Source organism: Aquarana catesbeiana, linkage group LG02 (genome assembly GCF_042186555.1).
Source record: "Aquarana catesbeiana isolate 2022-GZ linkage group LG02, ASM4218655v1, whole genome shotgun sequence".
Lineage (NCBI taxonomy): Eukaryota > Metazoa > Chordata > Amphibia > Anura > Ranidae > Aquarana > Aquarana catesbeiana.
In genome coordinates, this window is record NC_133325.1 from 762,802,370 (window position 1) to 762,827,596 (window position 25,227).

The window sequence follows — 25,227 nt, forward strand, 5'->3', positions numbered from 1 at the left end:
GTGAATGGGCATCAAAGGGGAGGGTGAGCATAGTTGCTATGTGTGTCCTCCAGGATTGCAATAAACCTGTCACAGTAATGTAACTGTCAAGTAATAGAGATAAGTCCTGGAGGCGACAGTGACATGAACCTAATTAGACTTAACTCATAGTGTGCTTGTACTTTTTGCAAAATTGCTGAATTCCTGGCATCCAGCAACCTTTGGATATCTTTTTAGTTATCGTTTGAAAATACCAACAGATTGTTTGAAGTGGAAAGGTCCTTTGAAACAAAATTAAAGTGTATATTTACATAGCGTAGGCTTACACAGTGACCCCAACTGTGCCAAATGTGAAAGGGACCTGGGGAAAATGCGCTACACCTCATCTGGAGATGTCCCAAACTATTTAGGTGCTGGATCGGTCTAATCCAGTCTATTATGAATACAGTGTTTGCTTCTTCTTTGTAATACAATTTTATTACATGTTTATTGGGTTATACAGAACATAGATCAACATATTATAGATGAGCCTTTCTCAACCTTTTAACAAAGAGGAACTCTTTCTGGTCCCAACGAAGCCCTATGAATAATTCCTACTCTACAGCTCATAGTGTGATGGTCAGTAGTAAGATGCTCTTTACATTGGTGGTCAGTGGTAAGGATGCCTTACATTTGTGGTCAGTGTTAAGAATCCTCATCTAGCTGAAATAATTATTGGTGTCAGTGGAGACTTATCTGAGTCACAGAAATTGCTCTTGGCTCAAGGAACCCCTAGCAACCATTGTAGGAACCCTTGTTTAGAAAGGATGCTATAGGTGCTCTTAACAGAGTTGTTTATTGATAGGAAGCTGATAGCCAGAAAATGGGGTGTTTCCATTTCCACCTACTGTTGGAGAGTGGCTGAGAGAGATGCATTGTGTTATCTTTTGAAAAGCTGACTTATGCTAGAAAGGGTTGCCCACTAAATTGCTCATTGGTTAGACAAAATGGACGAGGTGTTACAAATAGGCTAACCTCTGTCATTTCTTCTAAAGCTAATTTGATGTGGACTGGAGGTAGTTTTAGGCTTTTTTACACTGAGAGGGTATGCAGTATCAATGGCAGAAAAGTTAATACATTAAAGAATAATTCCAGGTATGGATATTGTTACATTGGTCCAGCTTGGATCAGTGTAACTATGCATATGCCATACCTGTGGAATCCCTCTAGAATTTGGAAATAATGGCAGTAGGCAACTCTAGCTTTCGGGTCCTGTGTCGAGTGACTTTCCTCTTGCATTCTGAACTCAGGAGGTAGGCTACTTGGCATGGGCACCATTCATAGATCAGGTTGCATTTTCTCAATGCAAAACATTCTCTGATTAGACGAGTTAGAGGGTTGGGGATGTGAGGTCACGCTGCAGCGCAGTCATGCAGTGCAGAGTATGTGAAATGCATACAATACATGCTAATAACACAGTGTGGTGCAGCACAAATTTTAAAAATGTATTATATGGCTAATTCATGTGCTATGATTAGTTTGAACCCTCAGACCCAGTTATCTTGCATAGGCTCCCCTTGCTCATCTAGATAATTCAAAAGCCAGTAGCACATGCAATATAGCAACGTCTGATGCTACATGGAACTCCACATTCTAAAGGGGTGAGTGTACTCCATCTCTTTGACACTATATGGGAACCATAAAGAAGAAATAATAGACCTCCTATCTGTGCCACATCCCAAAATAAAAAGCTAAAAAAAAAATGCAAGAACTTGCCCAGCAGCAGATGGACTTTAGTGGCACCCACACAAGACCAAAAACTATTTTTGTAAAAGTATCAAATATTTATTAGCACAAATGTTAAAAAGAGGGGGGTGTTTAAAAAGTAGCGTCCACAAAACAAAATACGTTTAAAACAGTAGGTAAGGCATGGCATTCCTCATTGGACCCTAGTACATCACCTCCCCACCTAAACAACAGTATTGACAACAACAACTGGGGGGGGGTGCATCGAAAAAATGTGTCTACTCCACTGGTCAACACGTTTCACTTCTAATGTGTGGCTTCTTCAGGACCAATAATAGAGGATGTCATAACACTTTTATACATTATGGTTATGCAAGACATTGTGGTTTAAATGACTGCTTAACATCTTCTATGGACTTACATTCAAAGATGGCAGAGGTCTGTCAATAATCGCATAAATAAGGTCTGGGGGGTGGACATAGGGGCTGAGGACTCTCAGTTGATTCATAAAGAAAGAAACAACGGTCTGGAAAAGCTATCCCCTTGATCAAAGAAGAAATGAGCATAAATGTAGCCACATGGTTGAGTTAGATGGATACCTAACGTGGCAGTACTAAAAACGAATAAGTATATGTACCTATTTAGGAACATGTATTTCCTCAAATCGCTTCTAGGTTTATCTAGGCAGGATACATATATATATATATATATATATATATATATATATATATATATATATAGTATATCTCTGTATTCTGGAGGGGGCCTCATCAAACACTCCAACCACATGCAAATATAGATACATGACTCTGTAAAAATAAATTGACTTCTGGTAATGAGTGCCCAAACCAAGAGAGTAATACCACTTAGAGAAAGACCAAATCAAATGTAATTATTGATGTACCTGAAATGGGCCAACAAGATCAAAGGAGCCTGTATGTCCAAAAGGACATGAATCCAGATATATCCATTTACCCAAGGTAAGAGTCTACTCTACTCTATCTCTGACGCTACATGAGAACCCCATATTTTAAAGGGGAGAGTCTATTCCTTCTCCTTGACACTATATGAGAACACATATCCTAAAGGGCAGAGTCTATTCCATCTCTGAAGCTAAAAGGGATACCCGATATTCTAAAGGGGGAGTCTTTCTATCATTACCAGAATTCCACATATTTTTATCTACATAACATTTACATTTATCTTGACTTTTCTGCATGCATAAACTACTGGTATGGAAGCTCTTTAAAAAAAAAATGAACCCAATAATGTCAGCAATGTCTCTGACCAAATTGTGTTTTTTAGCAGCCTTGCTACTGTTTGAGGTGAATGTGCTTCTGGCAAATAGCTAACACTTATCTCCCATCTTTCAGGTGATCAGTGAATTTGAAGCTGCACCGGACACCTTTTTCTACCGAATACCAAACTTGAGCCGGAACAGACAGTACAGTGTGTGGGTGGTAGCCGTGACTTCTGCAGGAAGAGGCAATAGCAGTGACATCATTACTGTTGAGCCCGTGGCTAAAGGTAACACTCACATTTTGGCTTTATTGTTGAGTCTTTTTTAATGTGATATTAGAATAATGGGCGCTATATTAATTTTAACTGTTAGTGAAAATAAAAAAAGGATCATGGACAGTACTCAGCTGTGTATTATAGTACACTAAATAGCTAACAATAAGCAATAGCAAATTTAAAGTGAATAAAGTAAACCTGCAGTTTATCCATGCCATGCAAAGCAATAGGTACCGTTTATGAAACATTGCCCTGGTAGGCAAATACTTACACATGTTAAAATCAGCATTTTTTGTTAGAAAATTACATTAAATCCCCGAACAATTATATATTTTCTGAAAGCAGAAGGCATGGAGATTAAAATGGGCATGGGCCAACTAATCTACATGCAGGGCTCCGTACCCATGGATACCAATTTTTTTTGACGCACATGATTAGAGCCTGAGGCTCTAGTTAGCTTCAAAAAAGGGTGGACTCGGGGCCAGAGCACTGCGTCCCGAGCCCACACAGTTGTGTTACAATAGCGAATTATTATTCGCTGTTGTCTTCCTGCTTTTCCTCCCGGCCAATCAGGAAACTGGTCCTGAGACCCAATTGGCCAAGAGGAGAAGCGGCCGTATTGGCCGGTCGGGGGGAGGATGTATGTGGAGATCCGGAGGAGGCCGTCCTCATCGGATCGACCTCTCAGTGGCAGTGCTCTGCATCGGCACCAACACAGCCGACTGTGCGAGTACCACCCACGGGGGGCCTTGGGGGTGTTCGGTTTGCACTTTTCTTCTGTGTCTCAGTGCTCTGCATTGGCACCTGCGGGGGAGGGGAGCCTGACTGCGTGAGTACCACCCATGGGGGGGTGGTCGGGTGGTTTGTTTGCTGCCCCCTCCTACCCCCCCCACCCACACACACACACACACACACACACACACACACACACACACACATACACACACACTTTGGCTGGAGCACCAACTGCCGCTGGGGACAATTTCAATTTTTTATGCCGCATTATTTTTTTGCATAAGTGTTTATAATACGCTTATTTTAGAAAAATATAAGAGATGAAGTTGCATCAAGTAAAAGTAGATGGTAAGCATGTCAAGCCTTCAAATGTTGTGCCCCCTTGAAATGGCAAAAAACTATAATATCCAAAAATTTCCACAGGTGATGCTTTGAAAGCCTTTACAGGTTATCTGTTTAGAGTTAAAGGGGTTGTAAAGGTAAAAATTTTTTCACCTTAATGCATTCTATGCATTAAGGTGAAAAAACTTTTGACAGTACCGCCGCCCCCAGGCCCCCCGTTTTACTTACCTGACGCCTCGAATCTTCGCTCCTCGTCCTCGTCAGCTTCATTGCAGCTCAGCCTGGTCGCTGATTGGCTGCAGTGGATGGATTGAAAGCAGCGCAGCCATTGGCTCGCGCTGCTGTCAATCACATCCGATGACGCGGCGCGCCGGGGGGCGGGGCCGAGTGATACAGCGAGCGGCTATAGCCGCCGGCTGTATCACGGGAGCGCGCCCGCAAGCACTCACCACCGTGCGAGGGAGCTCGCATGAAGGTGGTAAATGCTTGCGGGGAGGAGCTGAAACAGCCGCCGAGGGACCCCAGAAGACCAGGTTCGGGGCCACTCTGTGCAGAACGAGCTGCACAGTGAAGGTAAGTATAACATGTTTGTTATTTAAAAAAAAAAATAACTTTACAACCCCTTTAACTGTGAGTTATGGCCCTAGAACTATTGCTCTCACTCCAATGCTTGTGGTGAAACCTCATATGCGGTAGCAGCTGACCTGGAAATTTATACATAGGCAACTCCTATCCTCAAATTGATTAGTGGTTCCAAATTAATAACTACTGCAGTAGGGAAGAGACACAAAACATACACCCGGCATCTTTCCAAATAACTGTTCTGCTTTATTATGACGCAATTGAAGGTTTTTATACACATGATTATGTAGGTATCACATTAATGTTACAATTGTACTTTTAAAGTAACGAGGGGCGTAACATAGGCAGGCTAATTCTAATCAGGACTCAAAAGAATCCTGATTAATATAATTATAATAAAATTATTAGTGCCGTGTGCACAGTGAGGGCAGTGTGCAATACATATAAATTAGAATACAATTATCTACAAATTTCCTTTACACTGCTTTAATGTGTTTTAAAGTCAAAGCAAGTGTAAATGAGCCCCTAAAAGGAAAAAAAAAAGCCTAAGAACAGAAAACTAACACAGTCACCACACCTAAGGACTGGTAAGCTGCAGTATATTATGTTTTTGTTGTTTTTGGGTTTAGATGCACTTTAACTTTGGCTGCCTCTTGACTCTTCAGGCCTGTATAGACAGGAAAAAGCATGTCCCCAGCACAGTTAACTTCAAAAGCCTCTTAAACCGTCCAAGTCCCAGATGTTATGACAATTAACTTCCATGGTGTTCTCCCCAGAGCTTTATGAGAAATTTCAGTAGTTGCTTATCGATGAAGAACATCTTTTAATGTTCTCTTTTCTCAGGCCGAGTGGCATTCCGAAAATGGTACTATTTAAGATATAGCTATCTGCTGAGGTGGTAATGTGCCGTGAATAAAATTGTTAGTTTTACATTAAAATAGTTTTGCCTGGTCGCCTTGACGCAGCTTGTCAATTTCCATGTTTCTCACGCTTGCGGAGTTGGCATGCGAGCCTACATTTGCCTAGGAACCCAGACTGTGTTATTTAACTCCCTCCATTCATGTCCTCAGGGCGTGTGTAGAAGGGAAGTGCAGTGTTCTTTCTCTCTTCATTTAATTTTTAATATATGCGGCCTTATGAAATGTTGAGCCTAAACGTGTTTTAACAAGACCCAAAAAATATGAATTACAATAAATGAGGAAATAAATGTGTATCTTAGGGCCAATTCACCCCATTCATTGCAGTATCGAATATGAGTTTAAACACTTTAAGACCGGGCCTATTTTTCAAACTTGTTGTTTACACGTTAAAATCTTTTTTTTTTTTTTGCTAGAAAATTACTTAGAACCCCCAAACATTATATATTTTTTTTCTAACACCGTAGAGAATAAAATGGCGGTGCAATACTTTCTGTCACACCATATTTGCACAACGGTCTTACAAGCACCCTTTTTGGAAAATATACACCTTTTTGAATTAAAAAATAAGACAACAATAAAAATAGCCCATTTTTTTTTTATATTGTGAAAGATGATGTTATGTCGAGTAAATTGATACCCAATGTGTCACGCTTCAAAATTGCGTCCGCTCGTGGAATGGCGACAAACTTTTACCCTTAAAAATCTCCATAGGCGATGTTTAAAAAATTCTACAGGTTGCATGTTTTGAGTTACAGAGGTGGTCTAGGGTCTAGAATTATTGATTTCGCTCTAACGGTCGCGGTGATACCTCACATGTGTGATTTGAATACCGTTTTCATATGCGGGCGCTACTCACGTATGCGTTCGCTTTTGCACGCGAGTTCGGCGGGACGGGGCGCATTACATTTTTTTTTTTTCTTTATTTTACTTATTTTTTTTTTTTTTACACTGTTCTTTTTTTTAATAAAAAAAACAAATGTCCCTTTACAGTGAGTGTTATACTCGCTGTAGAACCTAAGATGTTAATCCTCTGCATTGCGTTAAAAGGCTGTTTGATCCTGTCTTCTCTGAGCCTCCCCTTCTTCCACAGTCCCCAATTATTTTCCTGATAGTACAGAGCCCTTGGGGGCACATGCATAGTTTGGTGTGTATTGCTAGAGAGTTTTTTTTGTTTTTGTTTTTTTTGGGGCGAGTGCATGTGTGATCAGCACAGGGCCAATCAGCACTGTTCAGACAGAGGGTCAGGAGTCATGCAGCCTCATAGGACAGTCAGAGGAGAATGAAAACTCCTCCTACAAGCTTTAACCGGTGCTCGTCTGGACACTGATAGAAGTCACAAGAGTGCTATAGACTGCTAATAAAAAAAATGTATTTAGCTGTTTATATTTACTAAAATAATTGCATTTCCATGTTCTGTGTACTGTGGGAGACCAGATATAGTAAATGCAGGCTCCTGGGTTTAGTAACATTTTAAATCTTCTCCCACCCCTATTCTATCTACTCTGTAAATGAAAGATATGTATACTTACCTCTGCTGAGGGCACCCCGGTCTGGTCATATGGTCGGGTCCCAGCACCAGCTGCAGTGTAGAGGAGAGATCGCCAACAATGGCTAAAGAGCCTGGGCAATGACATCACCTATAGACTTACTGTGGGGCAACCGTTGTTGGCTTCCCTCCTTTGCACTGAGACCCGATCACGTGACCAAACCAGAGTGCTTTCACCATTGGCAAGTATACAGATCTTTCCTTTCACAGGATAGGTAGAATAGGCTTAGAATGGGGGTGGGAGTAGATTTATGTATAGTTATTGTTCAGCTGAACTTCCACTTTTACTAAAAAAAAGTACCTTCTATTGCTCTCAGCCTCCACCACATTTTTATTTTTTATTTTTTGCTGTGATCTGGATTTTTGTTAGAGGGTGGATATGTTCCTTCTCTATAGTAACACTGAATTTATGAATGTAGCCACCCCCATGCTTGCTCCTGAGAGGGACAATGAAACGTGGACTATGGGATGTGTAGTGTGCATAGAGCAGTGCACATGACTAAAAGTGTACTGCTCATTCCAACAAACGTGTGAGGGGGGAAATTGGGTTAGGGAGCACACGGAGGACATTACAAGTAGGCAGAAAAACACAGTAAAGCCGCGTACACGTGAGCAGAATGTCCGACAGAAAAAGTCCGAGTCTTCTCATCATCTATTCCGATCGTGTGTATGCTTCATCGGACTTTTTTTTTCAAAAATTCTGACTGACCTAGAATTGGTACATGTTCTAAATATTTCCGACAGAACCAATTCCTATGATCTGTATGCTATTCCGACGGACCAAAAATGGCGCATGCTCTGAAGCAAGTACGAGACGGAAGCTATTGGCTACTGGCTATTGAACTTCCTTTTTCTAGTCCCGTTGTATGTGTTGTACGTCACCTCGTTCTGGACGGTCAGACTTTGGTGTGACCATGTGTATGCAAAACCGCTAGAGCAGAATTCCGTCGGAGTTCCGTCTGAGAAACCTTCGGAGTTTATTCCGACGGCAAAACCGGTCATGTGTGCGTGGCATAAGAAACAATTTAATGAAAAATAGATTACAGGGCCATTAGCTGAACTTTTTTTCTAAGCCCACCTAACCACCTGCCCCCTGGATCCTGTCTCCTCGCAAATACTATGGTCACCCTCTGGCTCTATTCCACACTCTTTAACTCACATTTTCAATCTCCCTCTCCCTTCTGGCATCTTCCCCAACTCTCCAAAACATGTACTAGTCACCCCCATACTTAAAATGCCCTCATTGGACCGCATCAATCTTAACAACCTACAACCCATTCCCTTTCCCTTTTTCCTTTAAATTCTTTGAACATCTGGTCTACAACCAATTAAGTGAACATATGACTGAGAATAACCTTCTTGACCCCCTTCAGTCTCTCTCTCAACTGCTCTCCTCAACTGCTCTCCTAAAACTCACAAACGATCTACTAATGGCTAAAACCAGTGACCACTATTCTGTACTCCTGGACCTTTCTACTGCCTTTGACACAGTTGACCACCCCCTTCTCCTCAAACTCCACGTCTTTGGTTTCCGTGACTGTTCTCTTTACTGGTTCTAATCCTACTTCTCCCACAGCACCTTCAGTGTCACTTACAATTCTACTTCCTCCTCTCCTCTTCCTTTCTCTGTCGAGGTCCCCCAAGGTTCTGTTCCTGAACCTCTCCTATTCTCCATCTACACCTCCTCTCTAGATCATTTGATAGCCTCCCATGGCTTCCAATACCATTTCTACGCTGATGAAAACCAAATCTAACTCTCCACCCCTCAGCTCACTCCATCAGTCTACCACTCATCACTATTTTACTAACAGACATATCAGTCTGGATGTCACACCACTTCCTCGAGCTCAATCTATCCCAAATCAAGCTCATAATATTTTCTCCCTTACATGCCTCTTCCCTTGATCTCTTTGTCAAGATCAGTGGCACAACTATCAACCTGTCCCCGCATGCCTAGGTGGTAAGTGTTATCCTGGACTCTGAACTATCCTTTCAGCCCCAAATCCAATCACTGTCCAAAGCTTGCTGCCTCAACATCTATGCAACATCTCCAAAATATGCCCCTTCCTAACCAATGACATCACTAAGCTTCTAATTCACTCTGGTTATTTCTTGCCTCGCCTACTGCAACTTCCTTCTTGTTGTATTACCTTTGCATAGGCTATCCCCTTTCAGTCCATCATGAATGAGAACAAAATAAATCTGCGTTTGATGTGTAGAAAACAAAACAGCAATAAAAAATGTTCCGTTGTGTATCCAAATTGTTGCAAAATAAATGTATCAAAGTGTAACTAATCATAAATTAACATTGAATGTGCAACAATAACAACCAGGTAATTTAGTGCATAAAAAAGTAACACACTTTATCTTAAAGGGGTTGTAAACCCTCAAGGTTTTTCACCTTAAAGGGGTTGTAAAGGTAAAAATTTTTTCACCTTAATGCATTCTATGCATTAAGGTGAAAAAACTTTTGACAGTACCGCCGCCCCCAGCCCCCCCGTTTTACTTACCTGACGCCTCGAATCTTCGCTCCTCATCCTCGTCAGCTTCATTGCAGCTCAGCCTGGTCGCTGATTGGCTGCAGTGGATGGATTGAAAGCAGCGCAGCCATTGGCTCGCGCTGCTGTCAATCACATCCGATGACGCGGCGCGCGGGGGGGCGGGGCCGAGTGATACAGCGAGCGGCTATAGCCGCCAGCTGTATCACGGGAGCGCGCCCGCAAGCACTCACCACCGTGCGAGGGAGCTCGCATGAAGGTGGTAAATGCTTGCGGGGAGGAGCTGAAACAGCCGCCGAGGGACCCCAGAAGACCAGGTTCGGGGCCACTCTGTGCAGAACGAGCTGCACAGTGAAGGTAAGTATAACATGTTTGTTATTTTAAAAAAAAAAAAAAAACAACTTTACAACCCCTTTAATGCATTCTATGCATTAAGGTGAAAAACCTTCTGTAGTGCAGCAGTCCCCCAGAGACCCCCTTTTACTTACCTGAACCCGATCGTTCCAGCAACGGGGACGAGCACAGTAGCTCCAGCCGCTGTCTCGGGTCCTCATTGGATAGATTGATAGCAGCAGGAGCCATTGGCTCCCGCTGCTGTCAATCAAATTCAGTAACATGGGAGCCGAGGGGGGGTGCCTGCACGAGTGCCCCCATGGAATGTGGCTCTCTGTGGGGGCACTCGAGAAGAGGAGGAGCCAGGAGCGCCGCTGAGGGACCCCAGAAGAGGAGGTTTGGGGTCGCTCTGTGCAAAACCTTTGCACAGAGGAGGTAAGTATAACATGTTTGTTGTTTAAAAAAAAAATTAACCTTTATAACCCATTTAAGTAAAATTTATCTCAAGATAAATGCTCCTGAATGGATTGATCTAATTCCACTGACAATGTGTTGAGATGGTAAGACGTAGATAATGTAAAGGAGGGTTCCACCACCATTCATCCACATGCTGTGTGTCCACTTGCATGCATGAATATACCACCAAGTGACATCACCACGACCAATTGCAATGGTCTTTTACCAGATGATGAGATCCATACCTCCCAACATTTTGAGATGGGAATGGACGTATGTAGGCAAAGGACATGCCCCCTGCCACACCCCCTTAAAGGAGAATTAACCAAAAAAAGGTTTATCAAATCCACAAGGGCTTTTTTTTTACCACTACTATTCCTTTATATTGGCTTTTACAATTTACAAATGCAGCAATTTAGAATTTGGATGAACGGTTTAGCACTGGGAAACACTCTTTGAAAGATAAAAAGTGCATTTTATATACAACTATATAGATCAGACCAAAATGAGGGACACATGAAGGGGAAATAGGGACAGAGGGACATTGCTCGAAATCAGGGACAGTTGGAAGCTATGTGAGATCCCACATTATAGGTGGTCTTAAATGAGCATATATACCTGCAGTCAACTATCCATAGTTCCCAGGGTCACATGGAAAGCCTCAGCTGCATATAACCAAAGGCACTTCAGGAGTCTCACAAATACACCACCACAGATCGAGTAGTGCACCGCCACTCCATGTAGTATGTTTCTAGCATGTAAAAAAACAAATGAACATACCATAGTGCAAACTTGCCTATTTATTCAGCCAAGTTTAAGATAAAATACTCACATAGCTAGAATTGTAACATGCATGTCAACCACCGCTGTCTTCAGCTGCTCACGAGAGTAGTGGTGTCAGCTCAAGCTCGACCCCCTTGGGACTTGACTGCTGGTAGATGTTAGTCAGAAAAAAATAATAAAATCTGGCATTCTCCATATTCAATCCTATGTGAACAAGCTTTGTTTGCCTAGATGACACCATGCATATTTATTTTTTTATTACAGGTACTTATATAGCACTGGCAAGTTACGCAGCACTTTACACATATATATTGTATCTTCACATCAGTCCCTGCCCACAAGGAGCTTACAATCTAAGGTCCCTAACTCACATTCATACATACACATATTGGGGTCAATTTAGACATCCAATGAAGCTACCAGCATGTTTTTGAGTGCAAGTATATGATCTGTAGAAATGGAAGAGACTGCATGAAAGATGCAGGGGATGCCATACTTTTCTGGAAAGGTACACTTTAGGCCCATTGGCTCTTTTATTCCCCAAAAGAGATGCTAATTTCTGCATTCACATTATGTTATGTGGCCGGTTTAGATGTTAATATTGATTAGCAGATTTTTTCTAAATCATTATGGACTGCATTTACAGTGGGTATAGATAAGAATCAAAGCCCTTTAAAATAATCACATTGTGTTGCTTTGCAGCCTGAAATGAAGTCAGGCACCATTTTTGTTTTATCCAGTTGTATTTACTTGGGCAACTTAAAAACACCCAAGTGAATATAACACCAACATGTCAGAAAAAAATACAAATAAATTTTGAAATCACTGAGTTGGAAAAAGGATCACCCTGGTCCTAAAATCGACTCAATCAGGTGTAGCTAATCACCTTCTCAATGGCACACATTTGACTTTCAGCTGTGATCAGCTGTGGTCAGTTTGATTAGCTCATCATGAAAAGAGCTTTCCTGTAGCATTTCAGCCCCTGGTAGTGCAACTGGAGCAAATAATCAACTATGGGTGGCAAGGCACTGTCAAAATATCTCAGGGATAAAGCTGTGGACAGGCACAAGTCAGGAGATGAATACAAAAAAATTCAAAGGCTTTATTGATGCCTAGAAGCACAGTGAAATCTATTATTAAGAAGTGGAAGGTATTTGGTACAACACAGACCCTCCTTGGATCAGGACGTCGCTCCAAACTGGATGAAAGAGCCAGGAGGAAACTGGTCAGAGAGGTTACCAAGAGGCCTACAGCAACTCTGAAGCAGTTGCAGGAATTGATGACAAAGAGTGGTCATTGTGTGCATGTGACAACAATATCATAAATTCTCCAAGGCTTGTATGGGAGGGTTGCAAGAAAAAAGCCATTCCTCAAGAAATACCACATACAGTCATGACTAAGCTTTGCCAAAACGCACCTTCTGAGGCCACATGAAAAATTATGGTCAGATAAGACTAAAATTAAGTTATTTGGCCTTAACACCAAATGATATGTCTGGTGGAAATCCAATACAGCTCACCATCCAAATAACACCATTCCTACTGTAAAGCATGGAGGTGGTAATATCTTGGTATGGGGATGTTTCTCTGCAGCAGGGACTGGAGCACTTGTCAGGATAGAAGTAAAAGGGATGGGGCAAAATACTGTCAAATTCTCGAGGAAAATCTGCTGCCCTCTGCCAGAAAGTTGTCAATGGGAAGAAGGTTTACCTTCCAACATGACAATGACCCAAAGCACACATCAAAAATGACCACACAGTGGTTGAAGGAGAAAAAGGTGAATGTCCTCCCATGGCCTAGTCAGAGCCCAGACCTAAATCCCACTGAAAAACTGTGGAATGACTTGAAGACTGCAGTTCACAAACGGTCACCATCAAACTTAACTAAACTTGAGCAGTTCTGCAAAGAAGAGTGGGCAAATATTGCAAAGTCTAGATGTGCAAAGTCATTGAAGACAAATCCCAACAGACTAAGGGCCCGGTTCCCACTGGTGTGATGTCTGAGATCAGATGTGATTAGCACCGCACTGCAGTGCAAATCACATGCGATCTCTGTACGATGTGATTTCAGCCAAAAAGATCGTATGGCTGAATTTGCATCAAACTCGCACAGGACCCTTTTTTTGTCCGCAGCAGAATCGGATCACAGACAGGAGTCACACCCATGCGATCTGACTCCTGTCTGAGTTTGCAGAAGCTCAAACAAGTTCTGAAACTTTTTTTAGGCAGATTACAGACATTTTTCTGCTTTTTACATGGTGATTGGTGATTTTATTTTTTACTAGTAATGGGGGTGATCTGTGATTTTTTTTATTGGGATTGCAACATTATGGTGGACACATCGGACACTTTTGACACTATTTTGGGACCATTGGCATTTATACAGCGATCAGTGCTATTAAAATGCATTGATTACTGTAAAAATGTCACTGGCAGGGAAAGGGTTAACACTAGGGGGCGATCAAGGGGTTAATGTGTTCCCTATTGTGTGTTCTAACTGAAGGGGGGAGGGGACTGTGTAGGGGAGATGACAGATCACTGTTCATACTTTGCATTAACAGACGAACAGTCTCTTCTCCCCTCAGAGAACCGGAAACTGTGCGTTTACACACACAGATCCCGGTTCTCGGTGTGTCCGCAGCGATCGCGGGAGCCCGGCGGTGATCGTGACCGCCGGGCACTCGCATCGGCTCCAGGGGAGAGCGGCGGTGCGTGCGCCCCTAGTGGCCACAGGGCGAAGCAACGTAACATAACCTCGTTTCGCCCAGCCATGCCATTCTGCCGCAGTAAAACTGCGGCGGCTGGTTGACAAGTGGTTAAAGTAACGCAGTGCTGTATCGCAAAAAATGGCCTGGTCATTAAGGGGGTGAAATCTTCTGGGGCTGAAGTGGTTAAAGTACAAAATAATAATGCTGACATGTCCAGCTCATTAACGTATGACGTGAATTTTAATAAAGGGGCATTTTGAGTTAGCAGGATGCCCATAGTTCATTTCATGTCAGCTGCTTGTTTTTCTACTGGAATGACAGCTCATTTATTATCCAGTTAGGTAATCTGCAGGGTGGCCTTGTATTCAAACTGTTTTACAGCAGCCCTTAAGGAAGTTTGTGTTTGTGAACAAAATGGTAGTGCCAAGGGCAGGAACTAAGCAGATATCCCATATATAAATAGATAGGATGAGTTTACCAGTGAGTGCAGTTTTATTAAATCAGACAAGTGGATTCAGTAAACAACCTTTTGTAGATACTGAATTTTTTATGCTTCAAATATTTGGATATTACTGGCCTTTTAGTTGACGCCACTGGTCTCCTCCTGGGCATGTGTACAAGTTAAGCTGAATTATATAAATTTAGCTTAATAAATCTTTAAATTACAGAGCCTAAAAAAAATTTTTGGTAAAATGTTTAAAAAAAAAAAAAAAAATTAGTAAAGCATAAAAATATATTTTTTTATATATTTCTTATCCAAAATCAGTACCTGGAGGCTAAGCTGACTGCGAAAAGTTAATTCCTCTGTTTTGTTAGGTTCCCGGCGTGCGGTTGCCTCCGCTGTAAGCGCTAAGCTTGAGTTAGCGGCAGTAATGGATGTCTGTGGCAGGGACACACTGCGGGGAGGCCCTCAACAGCATCAAAAGCTCATTATCGCTCTCATTATTTTCACTGCAAACTAAAAGAGAGTGACATCGGGAAAATGAAAGCTGAAATTTCTCTCCAAGCGCGTGCGTCGCTGAGATGTGTTATGCTTTCAAACACCGTGCGTCAGCTTGTTTCCCGTAATTCGATAAGAAAAGTGTAATTAAGGAGACCACAGAGAGGTTGACACAAGGCAAAAATCTGCTGAAGGATTTAAAGGACCCAGAAAAAGATGAAAACTAGTATAAGGTTATAAGTGAGAAAAAGGACTGGATTAAAGAAGCTAGAATAGTGCTAGACTAGAGGAATAGGAAGAGTGCTGGACTGGGATAGTAAGAACAGTGATAGACTGGAGGTGTGAGAACAGCACTAGACTAGAATAATGACAGAAGTGAGAACAGTGCCACACCAGATGAATTAGATCAGTGCTTTACTTGAGGAGTGAGAGCAATGTTAGACTCAAGGAGTTAAAACAGTGCTAGACTAAAGGAGTGAGAACAGTGCAATACTAGAGAAGTTAAAACCGTGCCACAATAGAAGAGTGAGAACAGTGCTAGACTTGAGGTTTGAGGACAGTGCTAGACTAGAGGAATGAAAACGGTGCTAGTCTAGAGAAGTGGGAACACTGCTAGATTAGAGGAGTGAGATTGGTGCTGGACTAGAGAAGTGAGAATGGTGCTAGACTCGAGGAGTGAGAATGGTGCTAGACTCGAGGAGTGAGAATGGTGCTAGACTAGAGGAGTGAGAATGGTGCTAGACTAGAGGAGTGAGAATGGTGCTAGGCTAGAGGAGTGAGAATGGTGCTAGGCTAGAGGACTGAGAATGGTGCTAGGCTAGAGGACTGAGAATGGTGCTAGACTAGAGGACTGAGAATGGTGCTAGACTAGAGGAGTGAGAATGGTGCTAGACTAGAGGAGTGAGAATGGTGCTAGACTAGAGGAGTGAGAATGGTGCTAGACTAGAGGAGTGAGAATGGTGCTAGACTAGAGGAGTGAGAATGGTGCTAGGCTAGAGGAGTGAGAATGGTGCTAGGCTAGAGGAGTGAGAATGGTGCTAGGCTAGAGGAGTGAGAATGGTGCTAGACTAGAGAAGTGAGAATGGTGCTAGACTAGAGAAGTGAGAATGGTGCTAGACTAGAGGAGTGAGAATGGTGCTAGACTAGAGGAGTGAGAATGGTGCTAGACTAGAGGAGTGAGAATGGTGCTAGACTAGAGGCTTGAAAATGATACTAGACTAGAAGCTTGAAAACGATGCTAGACTAGAGGCTTGAAAACGATGCTAGACTAGAGGCTTGAAAACGATGCTAGACTAGAGGCTTGAAAACAGTGCTAGATTAGAGGCTTGAAAACAGTGCTATACTAGAGGCATGAGAACAATGCTAGAATAGAGGGGGGTGAATGGAGGACTAAAAGAGTTAGAACAGTGCTAGACTAGAGGAGTGTAAAAATTGCTGGACTAAAGGCATGAGAACAGTGCTAGACAAGAGGCATAAGGACAATGCTAGACTAGAAGCATGAGAACAGTGCTATACAAGAGGAGGAAGAAAGGTAGAGTAGAAGCGTTGGAACAATGCTAGACTGGAGTCGTGAGGACAGTGCTTGACTGGAGGTGTGATGAAGAAAGTGCTTGACTTAATAATGCTAGACTAGATTTGTGAGGACAATGCTGGATTAAAGACGTGAGAACTGTGCTGTACTAGAGGAAGAAGAATGGTAGACTAGAAGAGTTAAAACAGTGCTAGACTAGAGGTGGGAGAACAGTGCTAGACTAGAGGTGGGAGAACAGTGCTAGACTAGAGGTGGGAGAACAGTGCTAGACTAGAGGTGGGAAAACAGTGCTAGACTAGTGGCAAGAAAACAGTATTCGACTAGAGGCTTGAAAACATATGAGGCATAAGGATAATGCTAGATTAGAGTTGTGAGGATAATGCTAGACTCGCATTATAGTAGGTATTACATTGTATATCCCTGTATATTGTGGTCATTCAGGTGCTTATCTAATAGCTTCTTGAAGCTATTGATGCTCCCCGCTGAGACCACCGCCTGTGAAAGGGAATTCCACATCCTTGCCGCTCTTACAGTAAAGAACCCTCTACGTAGTTTAAGGTTAAACCTCTTTTCTTCTAATTTTAATGAGTGGCCACGCGTCTTGTTAAACTCTCTTCTGAGAAAAAGTTTTATCCCTATTGTGGGGTCACCAGTACAGTATTTGTATGTTGAAATCATATCCCCTCTCAAGCGTCTCTTCTCCAGAGAGAATAAGTTCAGTGCTCGCAACCTTTCCTCATAACTAAGATCCTCCAGACCCTTTATTAGCTTTGTTGCCCTTCTTTGTACTCGCTCCATTTCCAGTACATCCTTCCTGAGGACTGGTGCCCAGAACTGGACAGCATACTCTAGGTGCGGCCAGACCAGAGTCTTGTAGAGAATTATCGTTTTATCTCTGGAGTTGATCCCCTTTTTTAATACATGCCAATATTCTGTTGGCTTTGCTAGCAGCAGCTTGGCATTGCATGCCATTGCTGAACCTGTCAACTACTAGGACCCCCAGGAATCCTAGATTCCCCCAGAGGTTCTCCCCCCAGTGTATAGATTGCATTCATATTTTTGCCACCCAAATGTATTATTTTACATTTTTCTACACTGAACCTCATTTGCCATGTAGTTGCCCACCCCATTAATTTGTTCAGATCTTTTTACAAGGTTTCCACATCCTACGGAGAAGTTCTTGCCCTGCTTAGCTTAGTATCATCTGCAAATACAGAGATTGAACTGTTTATCCCATCCTCCAGGTCGTTTATGAACAAATTAAATAGGATTGGTCCCAGCACAGAACCCTGGGGAACCCCACTACCCACCCCTGACCATTCCTGTACTCCCCATTTATCACCAACCTTTGAACTCGCCCTTGTAGCCAGTTTTCAATCCATGTACTCACCCTATGGTCCATGCCAACGGACCTTATTTTGTACAGTAAACGTTTATAGGGAACTGTGTCAAATGCTTTTGCAAAATCCAGATACACCACGTCTACGGGCCTTCCTTTATCTAGATGGCAACTCACCTCCTCATAGAAGGTTAGTAGATTGGTTTGGCAAGAACGATTATTCATGAATCCATGCTGATTACTGCTAATGATACCATTCTCATTACTAAAATCTTGTATATAGTCCCCTATCATCCCCTCCAAGAGTTTACATACTATTGATGTTAGGCTAACTGGTCTGTTGTGAGTTGTGAGGACAATACTGGATTAAAGGTGAGAACTGTGCTAAACTCAAGGCATAAGAACATTGCAAGGCTATAGGCATGAGAACAGTGCTAGAGGCGTGAGCACAGTGGTAGACTAGAGGCATTAGTACAGTGCTAGACTAGAGGAGGGAGAATGGTAGACTAGAATAGTTAGAACAGTCCTAAACTAGGGGAGTGAGAATAGTGCTAGACTAGAGGAATGACAATGGTGCTAGTTTAGACTGAGTAGTGGAGAAAAGCAGGAGATGTGGAATAATGAAGAAGCCAGTGATGGCAAAGGAGCTTGAAGTCGTTTTTTAGAACGGGTTAAATTCTTGTAGCTAACTTGTTAATGGTGAAATAACAATAACCGTAGAAAAACCATAAAATTCAGTATACACACAGGTGTTTATTTATAATAAACCTGGAACCATCACAGGTAAGACTGACATATTTTCTGGAAAAGTTCTGGAACCTTGTGGTGGAGCAGAACTTAGGGCCCAGTGATAAAACAGTTGTTCCACTGACCCATCTTCGATCATGACTCAGTCCTAGACCTTCCTCAGCTGCAACTTTTGTTCTTTGAAGACTAATCTTTCCTCCTTACTCACCCTGTCATATTGTTGCTGGTCAGCAAAGAGTTTTATTTATCCACGTCCGCAGAAATGCAGATTAATGGTCCTTTGATACATCCATTTATCTGAATGATTCCCACTGAATGAACTCTGAACAAGCAGGGAGTAATGTTTATAACAAATATGAATTCCATCTGGCGCTGTCCATTAGATCATTTAGAAAGATAACATCTCAAAGTGAACTTGTTATATCCTAAAAGTTAGCAATATTGCTCAACTAGTTTTTGCTTTATCCTTTAAATCAAGTCCTGTATCCATATGGAGTCTTATGGATTCCAGACCTACATACTGCCTTGACCTCGGTCCAAGTCCTCACAAACCCTCACGCCTTTTGGTGCTAAACCACGCCACCTGTCATTTCAGTGTCAAATGACTAAACCTCCTGGCAGGAATGGACCTTACCAAACGAGAGATGTGGGACTTAAAGGTTGGAAGCTGTCAGATTCTGGCTGAGACTTCTCACAAAAGAATTTTGCTTTGTGACAGATTCACTTTAAAGTGCAACTCAAGCCAAAATGTTTTTCTTGGACAGAGTGCTTAATAGAGCCTTTGTTTTTTTTTTTTGGGGGGGGGGGGGGGGGGTTTCACCCTTCCTGACCCCGAATGGAGAGATTCACCATCCCTTCTTGTCCTGGTGCCAATCTTGTCAAAAGAGAAAATGTCAAAAGTCAACATGCCAGTTGCCATTCTTACATGAGATGAACGGAAACCCTCAAGTGGGACACCTGTTCCAGAGATTATTGTCAAAGGTTGAATTTTCCCTGTCTTTGGGCAGATTTTAATTTATTTTTTGAAATGTGAGGAGATTTAGTCAGAGACCTCCAGGAAGAAAAATTTATAACCAAGATGTCTCCTTAAAGAGGAAGTAAACCCCGATGGATTTTATTTCCTCTTTTGCTCCCCAAAAGGCCTGCAAAGTACTAGCCCATTATGTGACACTTACCTGCAAACGAAGCCCGCGTTGTCCCCTGTGCAGGCCGCATCCATCTTCACCCCACTTCCTTCCAGGGCCACGGACTCTGGCTCTGTGACTGGCCGGAATCGTATGACGTCACTCCCGCACATGACGTCAATCCCGCGCAGTCACGACACGCGCTGGGGGAAGAAATGGCGCGGTGGTCTGTTTCTTCACAGTGCATGTGCCGATGATGATGCCGGCGCACTACAAGTGAAATATCTCCTAAACGGCGCACGTTTAGGAGATTTTTCTACTACCTATAGGTAAGCCTTATTCTCGGCTTACCTATAGATAAAAGACAAACAAAAGTGTTTACAACCACTTTAACAGAATTTAAAGTTTAAACTAAAATTTTAAAGAAACAATTCTCTATGTGTTAACACTCACTGTTTGTGAGGTCAGCATGCCTCTAGCAGTCACTTGGATACAACGCATGTCAAAATAAAGCTGAGGCTATCAATCACCTGCTGTGTGCAGGAGGGGTTGGCTGTTTTTCAGGACTGTCTGGTGCCTTCACAAACTGTCAGAAGAGACTCCTGCAGATAGCAGAGGAATAAGAGAGGAGACAGAAATCGCACTAGGTGCTATGGATTGAGGAAAGGACACACTATGAAAGGATATGCTTTGTTCATGTTTCATTTTAGAGGTTTGCAAACAATTTAAGACAATTTTTATGACCTTTCTGACACAGCTGCTGTGTTTACTGGGTTATATTAGTAGCTCATTAAAAATGCTCTTGCTTGGTTCCCTAAATTGTTTTTTTTAATCCATTGTCCAGCATCATGTTTCGCCTAAGCAGCTCAGTGAGCAAAATAGAGAGTTTAAACTTCAGCATAATTGCACAGTGAAATCCATTTAGTCAGAATCGCTCCCCTTGTGCCTATTCACAATCTGCTCCATAAGTTGTTTTAGACACTCTTACTTTCCTCAATGATGTTAGTAGACTGAGAACTGTGAACACATTTGAACATTTTTGTTAAAAATCAAGTTAAAGTGGTTGTAACCCTAAAAAAAAAAAAATGCTCCTGTTCCTTTAACCTCTTGCCTACTGGGCACTTTTACCCCCTTCCTACCCAGGCCAATTTTCAGCTTTCAGCACTGTCACACTTTGAATGGAAATTGCACGGTCATGCAATACTGTACCCAAACAAAATTGTTATCATTTTTTTTTCACACAAATAGAGCTTTCTTTTGGTGGTATTTAATCAGCACTGTTTATTTTTTTTTCTAAATTAGCGAATAAAGGCCGAAAGTTTAGAAAAAAACGAAACAAAAACTTTTTCATAGTTTGTTAATAAAATTTTGCAAACAGGTCATTTTTCTCCTTCACTGAGGTGCACTGATGAGGCAGCACTGATGGGCACTGAGGAGGCAGCACTGATGAGGCGGCACTAATGGGCATTGATGGGCACTGATAGGCTGCACTGATGAGGCGGCACTAATGGGCATTGATGGGCACTGATAGGCTGCACTGATGAGGCGGCACTGGTGAGGAGGTGCTGGTGGACAGTGATGAGGCTACAGTGATAGGCGGCACTGATGGGTGGTGCTGATGGGCACTGATAAGCCGCACTGATGAGCAATGGTAGTTGGCACTAATAAGTGACACTGATGAGGAGGGACTGATGGGTACTTATTGGCAGCACTGGTGGGCACAGATTGATGATAACTCTTAATGAATTTCCCTTCCTAGGGGAAGATTTCCTCTCACTGCCTGTTGTTTCCCTCTGTTTATAAGTAAGAGTCATATGCAAGTCGGATGTTTGTAACTCTGGGACTGCCTGTACATGTTTTAAAATACCCGGTCGATCCTGTGTTTCGTCACATATGGCGACCCATCACATTTGGCTACCCGCTGGACTGCGCATGTGCGACGCCGTCATATGCGTTCCAACACTGTGGCGATCTGCGCTTGCGAAGAATTTTGTGGCCACACCCCTGAGTCCAGGTTCAAGCCCCACCATCCAAGTGGACATAGAGTTAAAATATAATTATGCAGAGCGAAGCGAGGCAGTGCCCGAAATATGGCGAGCGAAGCGAGCCCACGAGGGGCCCTGTGGCAAAGTGATGTCTTACAACAGTGTTGGAATGCATATGGCGCCGTCGCGCATACACACTCCAGCGGGTAGCCAAATTTGATGGCTCGCCATATCTGACGAAACACTTGCCTGCTTCTGTGTTCCCCTATGCGTACTGACCATGCTAATCATGGCAGCTGATCCATGATAGCGCAGTCAGTTTACGTGCCTCCGTCATTCCCGCTGTGTGTTCAGAGTCTCTGCATCTCCCCCTCCCTCCCTGCCTGTCGTTTTTGTAGTCCGCGTTCATACCTCCCAACATTTTAAGATGGGAATGAGGGACACCTACTAGCAAAGGTATGTAGGCATAGGACACGCCCCTTGCCACGCCCCTTTAAATGTGAATTAACCAAATAAAGTTTAATGAAATCTACAAGGGCTTTTTTTACCACTACTATTCCTTTTTATTGGCTTTTAAACATTACAAATGCAGCAATTTAGAAATCGGATGAAAGGTTTAGCACTGGGAAGCACTTTTTGAAAGATAAAAAGTGCATTTTATATACAACTATATGGATCAGACCAAAATGAGGGACAAATGAGGGTGAAAGAAGGACAGAGGGACATTGCTCCAAATCAGGGACAGTCCCTCAAAATCAGGGACAGTTGGGAGCTATGAGTGTTGTGAGCCGATCTCCTCCCCTCCCCTCCCCTCCCCTCCTGCCTCTATGCCCATGTGGCTGTAAAGTAATATATATGAATTACTTGTATCCCCCCTGTTTTAGGAAGATATAAAATACAGTGTGTCAGTTTTTTTTTAAATTACAATGCTAAATACCATCTTGCACAGCCCCGTTGTATGGCCACATGTTCTCTGCTAGCTTGCATACATCAGAGGGGAATCTCAGCCCCTCTCATTGTACACCCTTAGATCAGGAGGGAGAGTGACAGCAGAGCTGCGCTGTGCAAGAAGGTGTTTAAGATCATACATTTAAAAAAGAAAAACTGACAAACTGTACTTTATATCTTCCTAAAACAGAGGAAATGCAAGTAATTTATGAACCACTTTAAGTTCCATCTCTTTCCATCAGTAGTCCTTCTCCCTGGACACTGACTTATGAAGAGAGCAATGACACATAGGGGTCAAACAGATTCGCCCTATTCACCCATTATTTTCAAACAGGGTTTGCCCATCACACTTAACAAAATTCTCACATCAGCAGTCACATTCAACATAATAGAGATTCCAAAAAACCAACAAGATTCTGCTGCATTACTCATAGGGTGAATCCTCTTTAAAATGATGGCTGTATGGACAAATCTTGTTGAAGGTGTTTCTGTTATAAATGTAAAGTAATATCTGCACTCGGTAAGTGAAAAATTGAGCGATATTTAAATGATATTTAAATAGTGAAATATAACCTGCAGCTGTATACTATAAGCCAGATATTGGGCACCAGATAACAATGCAAATAATAAAGTGCAGCGCTAGGTTGTGCACAAAATGACCCTATACATAAATTACATGTCAAATAAAGTGCAAATGTGCAATTCAGTGCAATGAATGTGCAATACTTGATACAGCCAAAAATTGGAGCAATATCAAAATGTGCAATTCTATGCGATTAATGTGCAATAAAGCAAACAAAAAAATGCATACAAAGAAATGCACAGACATGCTTAAAGTGCAATATAAGTGCAAAAAAGGCAAAAGCTGATATCAAAAAGTTCATATATAGCTGAAATCCAATGAAAGTGACCTCAAGTGCACTATGGAGCGTAGACCAAGTGCTTAACACCGTGATAACTGTCACCTCATTAGGATAAAAGGCTTACCAGAAAGCCTGCCGACCTCCCTTACTCTGGGGGGGGGGGGTCAAACCGCGCTTAGTAGGATCGAGGACCCACTGATGGAGTACTTTGGTGTCCCCCTCTGGAAAGATCCGTGCACATCAGATGGTAGCCAGACAGCATCAACGGCAGGAAGTAATAATATATAGAAAGGAAAAAAAACTCCAGTAGTGTAGAGTGTCTCTTATGACATTTTATTGATGAAAAAAGCTGCAATACTGCATACATAAAACTTTGGAGAGAGTTCTCCAGTTCGAGTAAACACAGAAATGTTCCTTGCAAGAAAAAATCCATACAGGTCCATAGAATCAAATCGCACATGCGCAGAACGTGTGTGCGTAGCATCCCAATGACATCTGATGTGTAACACATCAGACTAGGGGAACACATAACTAATAGGGGGTAAGAGGTATAGCACTAAGAAATGGTGGTAATAAACAAAGAGTTCATCAATAATATAAAATTGATATATTAGTCAAAAACATAGTCCATCAGGAATAATCAGAAGACTGGAGAGAAAAAGCCATCACCAACACCCAATATAACTGACTCTTACCGCCAGTTTATTGGATATACACATTTCATATGGCCCACTTAGTTACAGCAAGTGGTCCTTCTTCCACTAACCCACCAGATGCAATCAACCCAATCTCGGCAAAAACTTGACTTAGCAGTATACTCCCAAAGGTATAGCACTGCGGCCACATATGTAGAAAATGGAAGAAACACTCTCATTGCGCAGACATCCGACAGAAGAGCAAATTTATTTTGTAAAAAATTTAAACTCACATGTAGTAGGTAAAATACAGGCAATAGGAAAGCATCCAGCGCTTCCTACCAACGAGATGGCAGCCACTCCCCTGTCCACAGCGCTACGTCACGCGTCCTTACTTACTCAACCCGACGTTTCGTCACAAACGTGCATCTTCAACCAATATCCGAAAAAGTTTTGACAAACATAATGTCTCAAAGCATTATGATTTAAAAAAGAATAGGGACCCTAGAGGCACCACCTTTATCGCATTGCGGAAATATGTACCACACTGGCGTGGTAGTAATGGGAGGTGGACTATATCCAGAACTGAGACAAATTGGATATATAAATTGGATATATAAATTGGGGTCTCATGTCCACAATGGTTTAAATGTGGAGTGGGACATCACCTCCAAATAATAACACCACTACAGAGTCCCAATCGCCTGTTAAGATGTCTCTCGGGATGCCACGGGGGTACTCCTCCACAGGACGTCCTTGAACCACGCTGACCTCCTCTTGGATCTCAATAAATCTTGTGCGGCCATAAAATAATAAGGGGAAACCATAGTGCTCTCTGCTTTGAATATTTATTCAAAAACTCCACACAGGGATAAAAATACTCACATAAATGCGGGAAAAACATGCATATCATCAGCTCTCCATGCTGACACACAAGCGATAAAACATCCTGAATAACAGCTCCTCCCACCTGTATGCGTTACGCCCTCTGTTGA

At 42.4% G+C, this 25,227-nt stretch overlaps 1 protein-coding gene across 4 annotated transcripts in view; it reads left to right on the forward strand.

Annotated features, from left to right (window-relative positions):
- The window catches only part of DSCAM (DS cell adhesion molecule), a 726,986-nt gene that overhangs the window by 449,051 nt on the left and 252,708 nt on the right, over positions 1–25,227 (forward strand). For all 4 annotated transcript variants that reach the window (XM_073617225.1, XM_073617227.1, XM_073617226.1 and 1 more), the window contains exon 21: positions 3,078–3,231. In XM_073617225.1, coding sequence (XP_073473326.1) covers positions 3,078–3,231 — 154 coding nt within the window. The remainder of the gene's footprint in view (positions 1–3,077; positions 3,232–25,227) is intronic.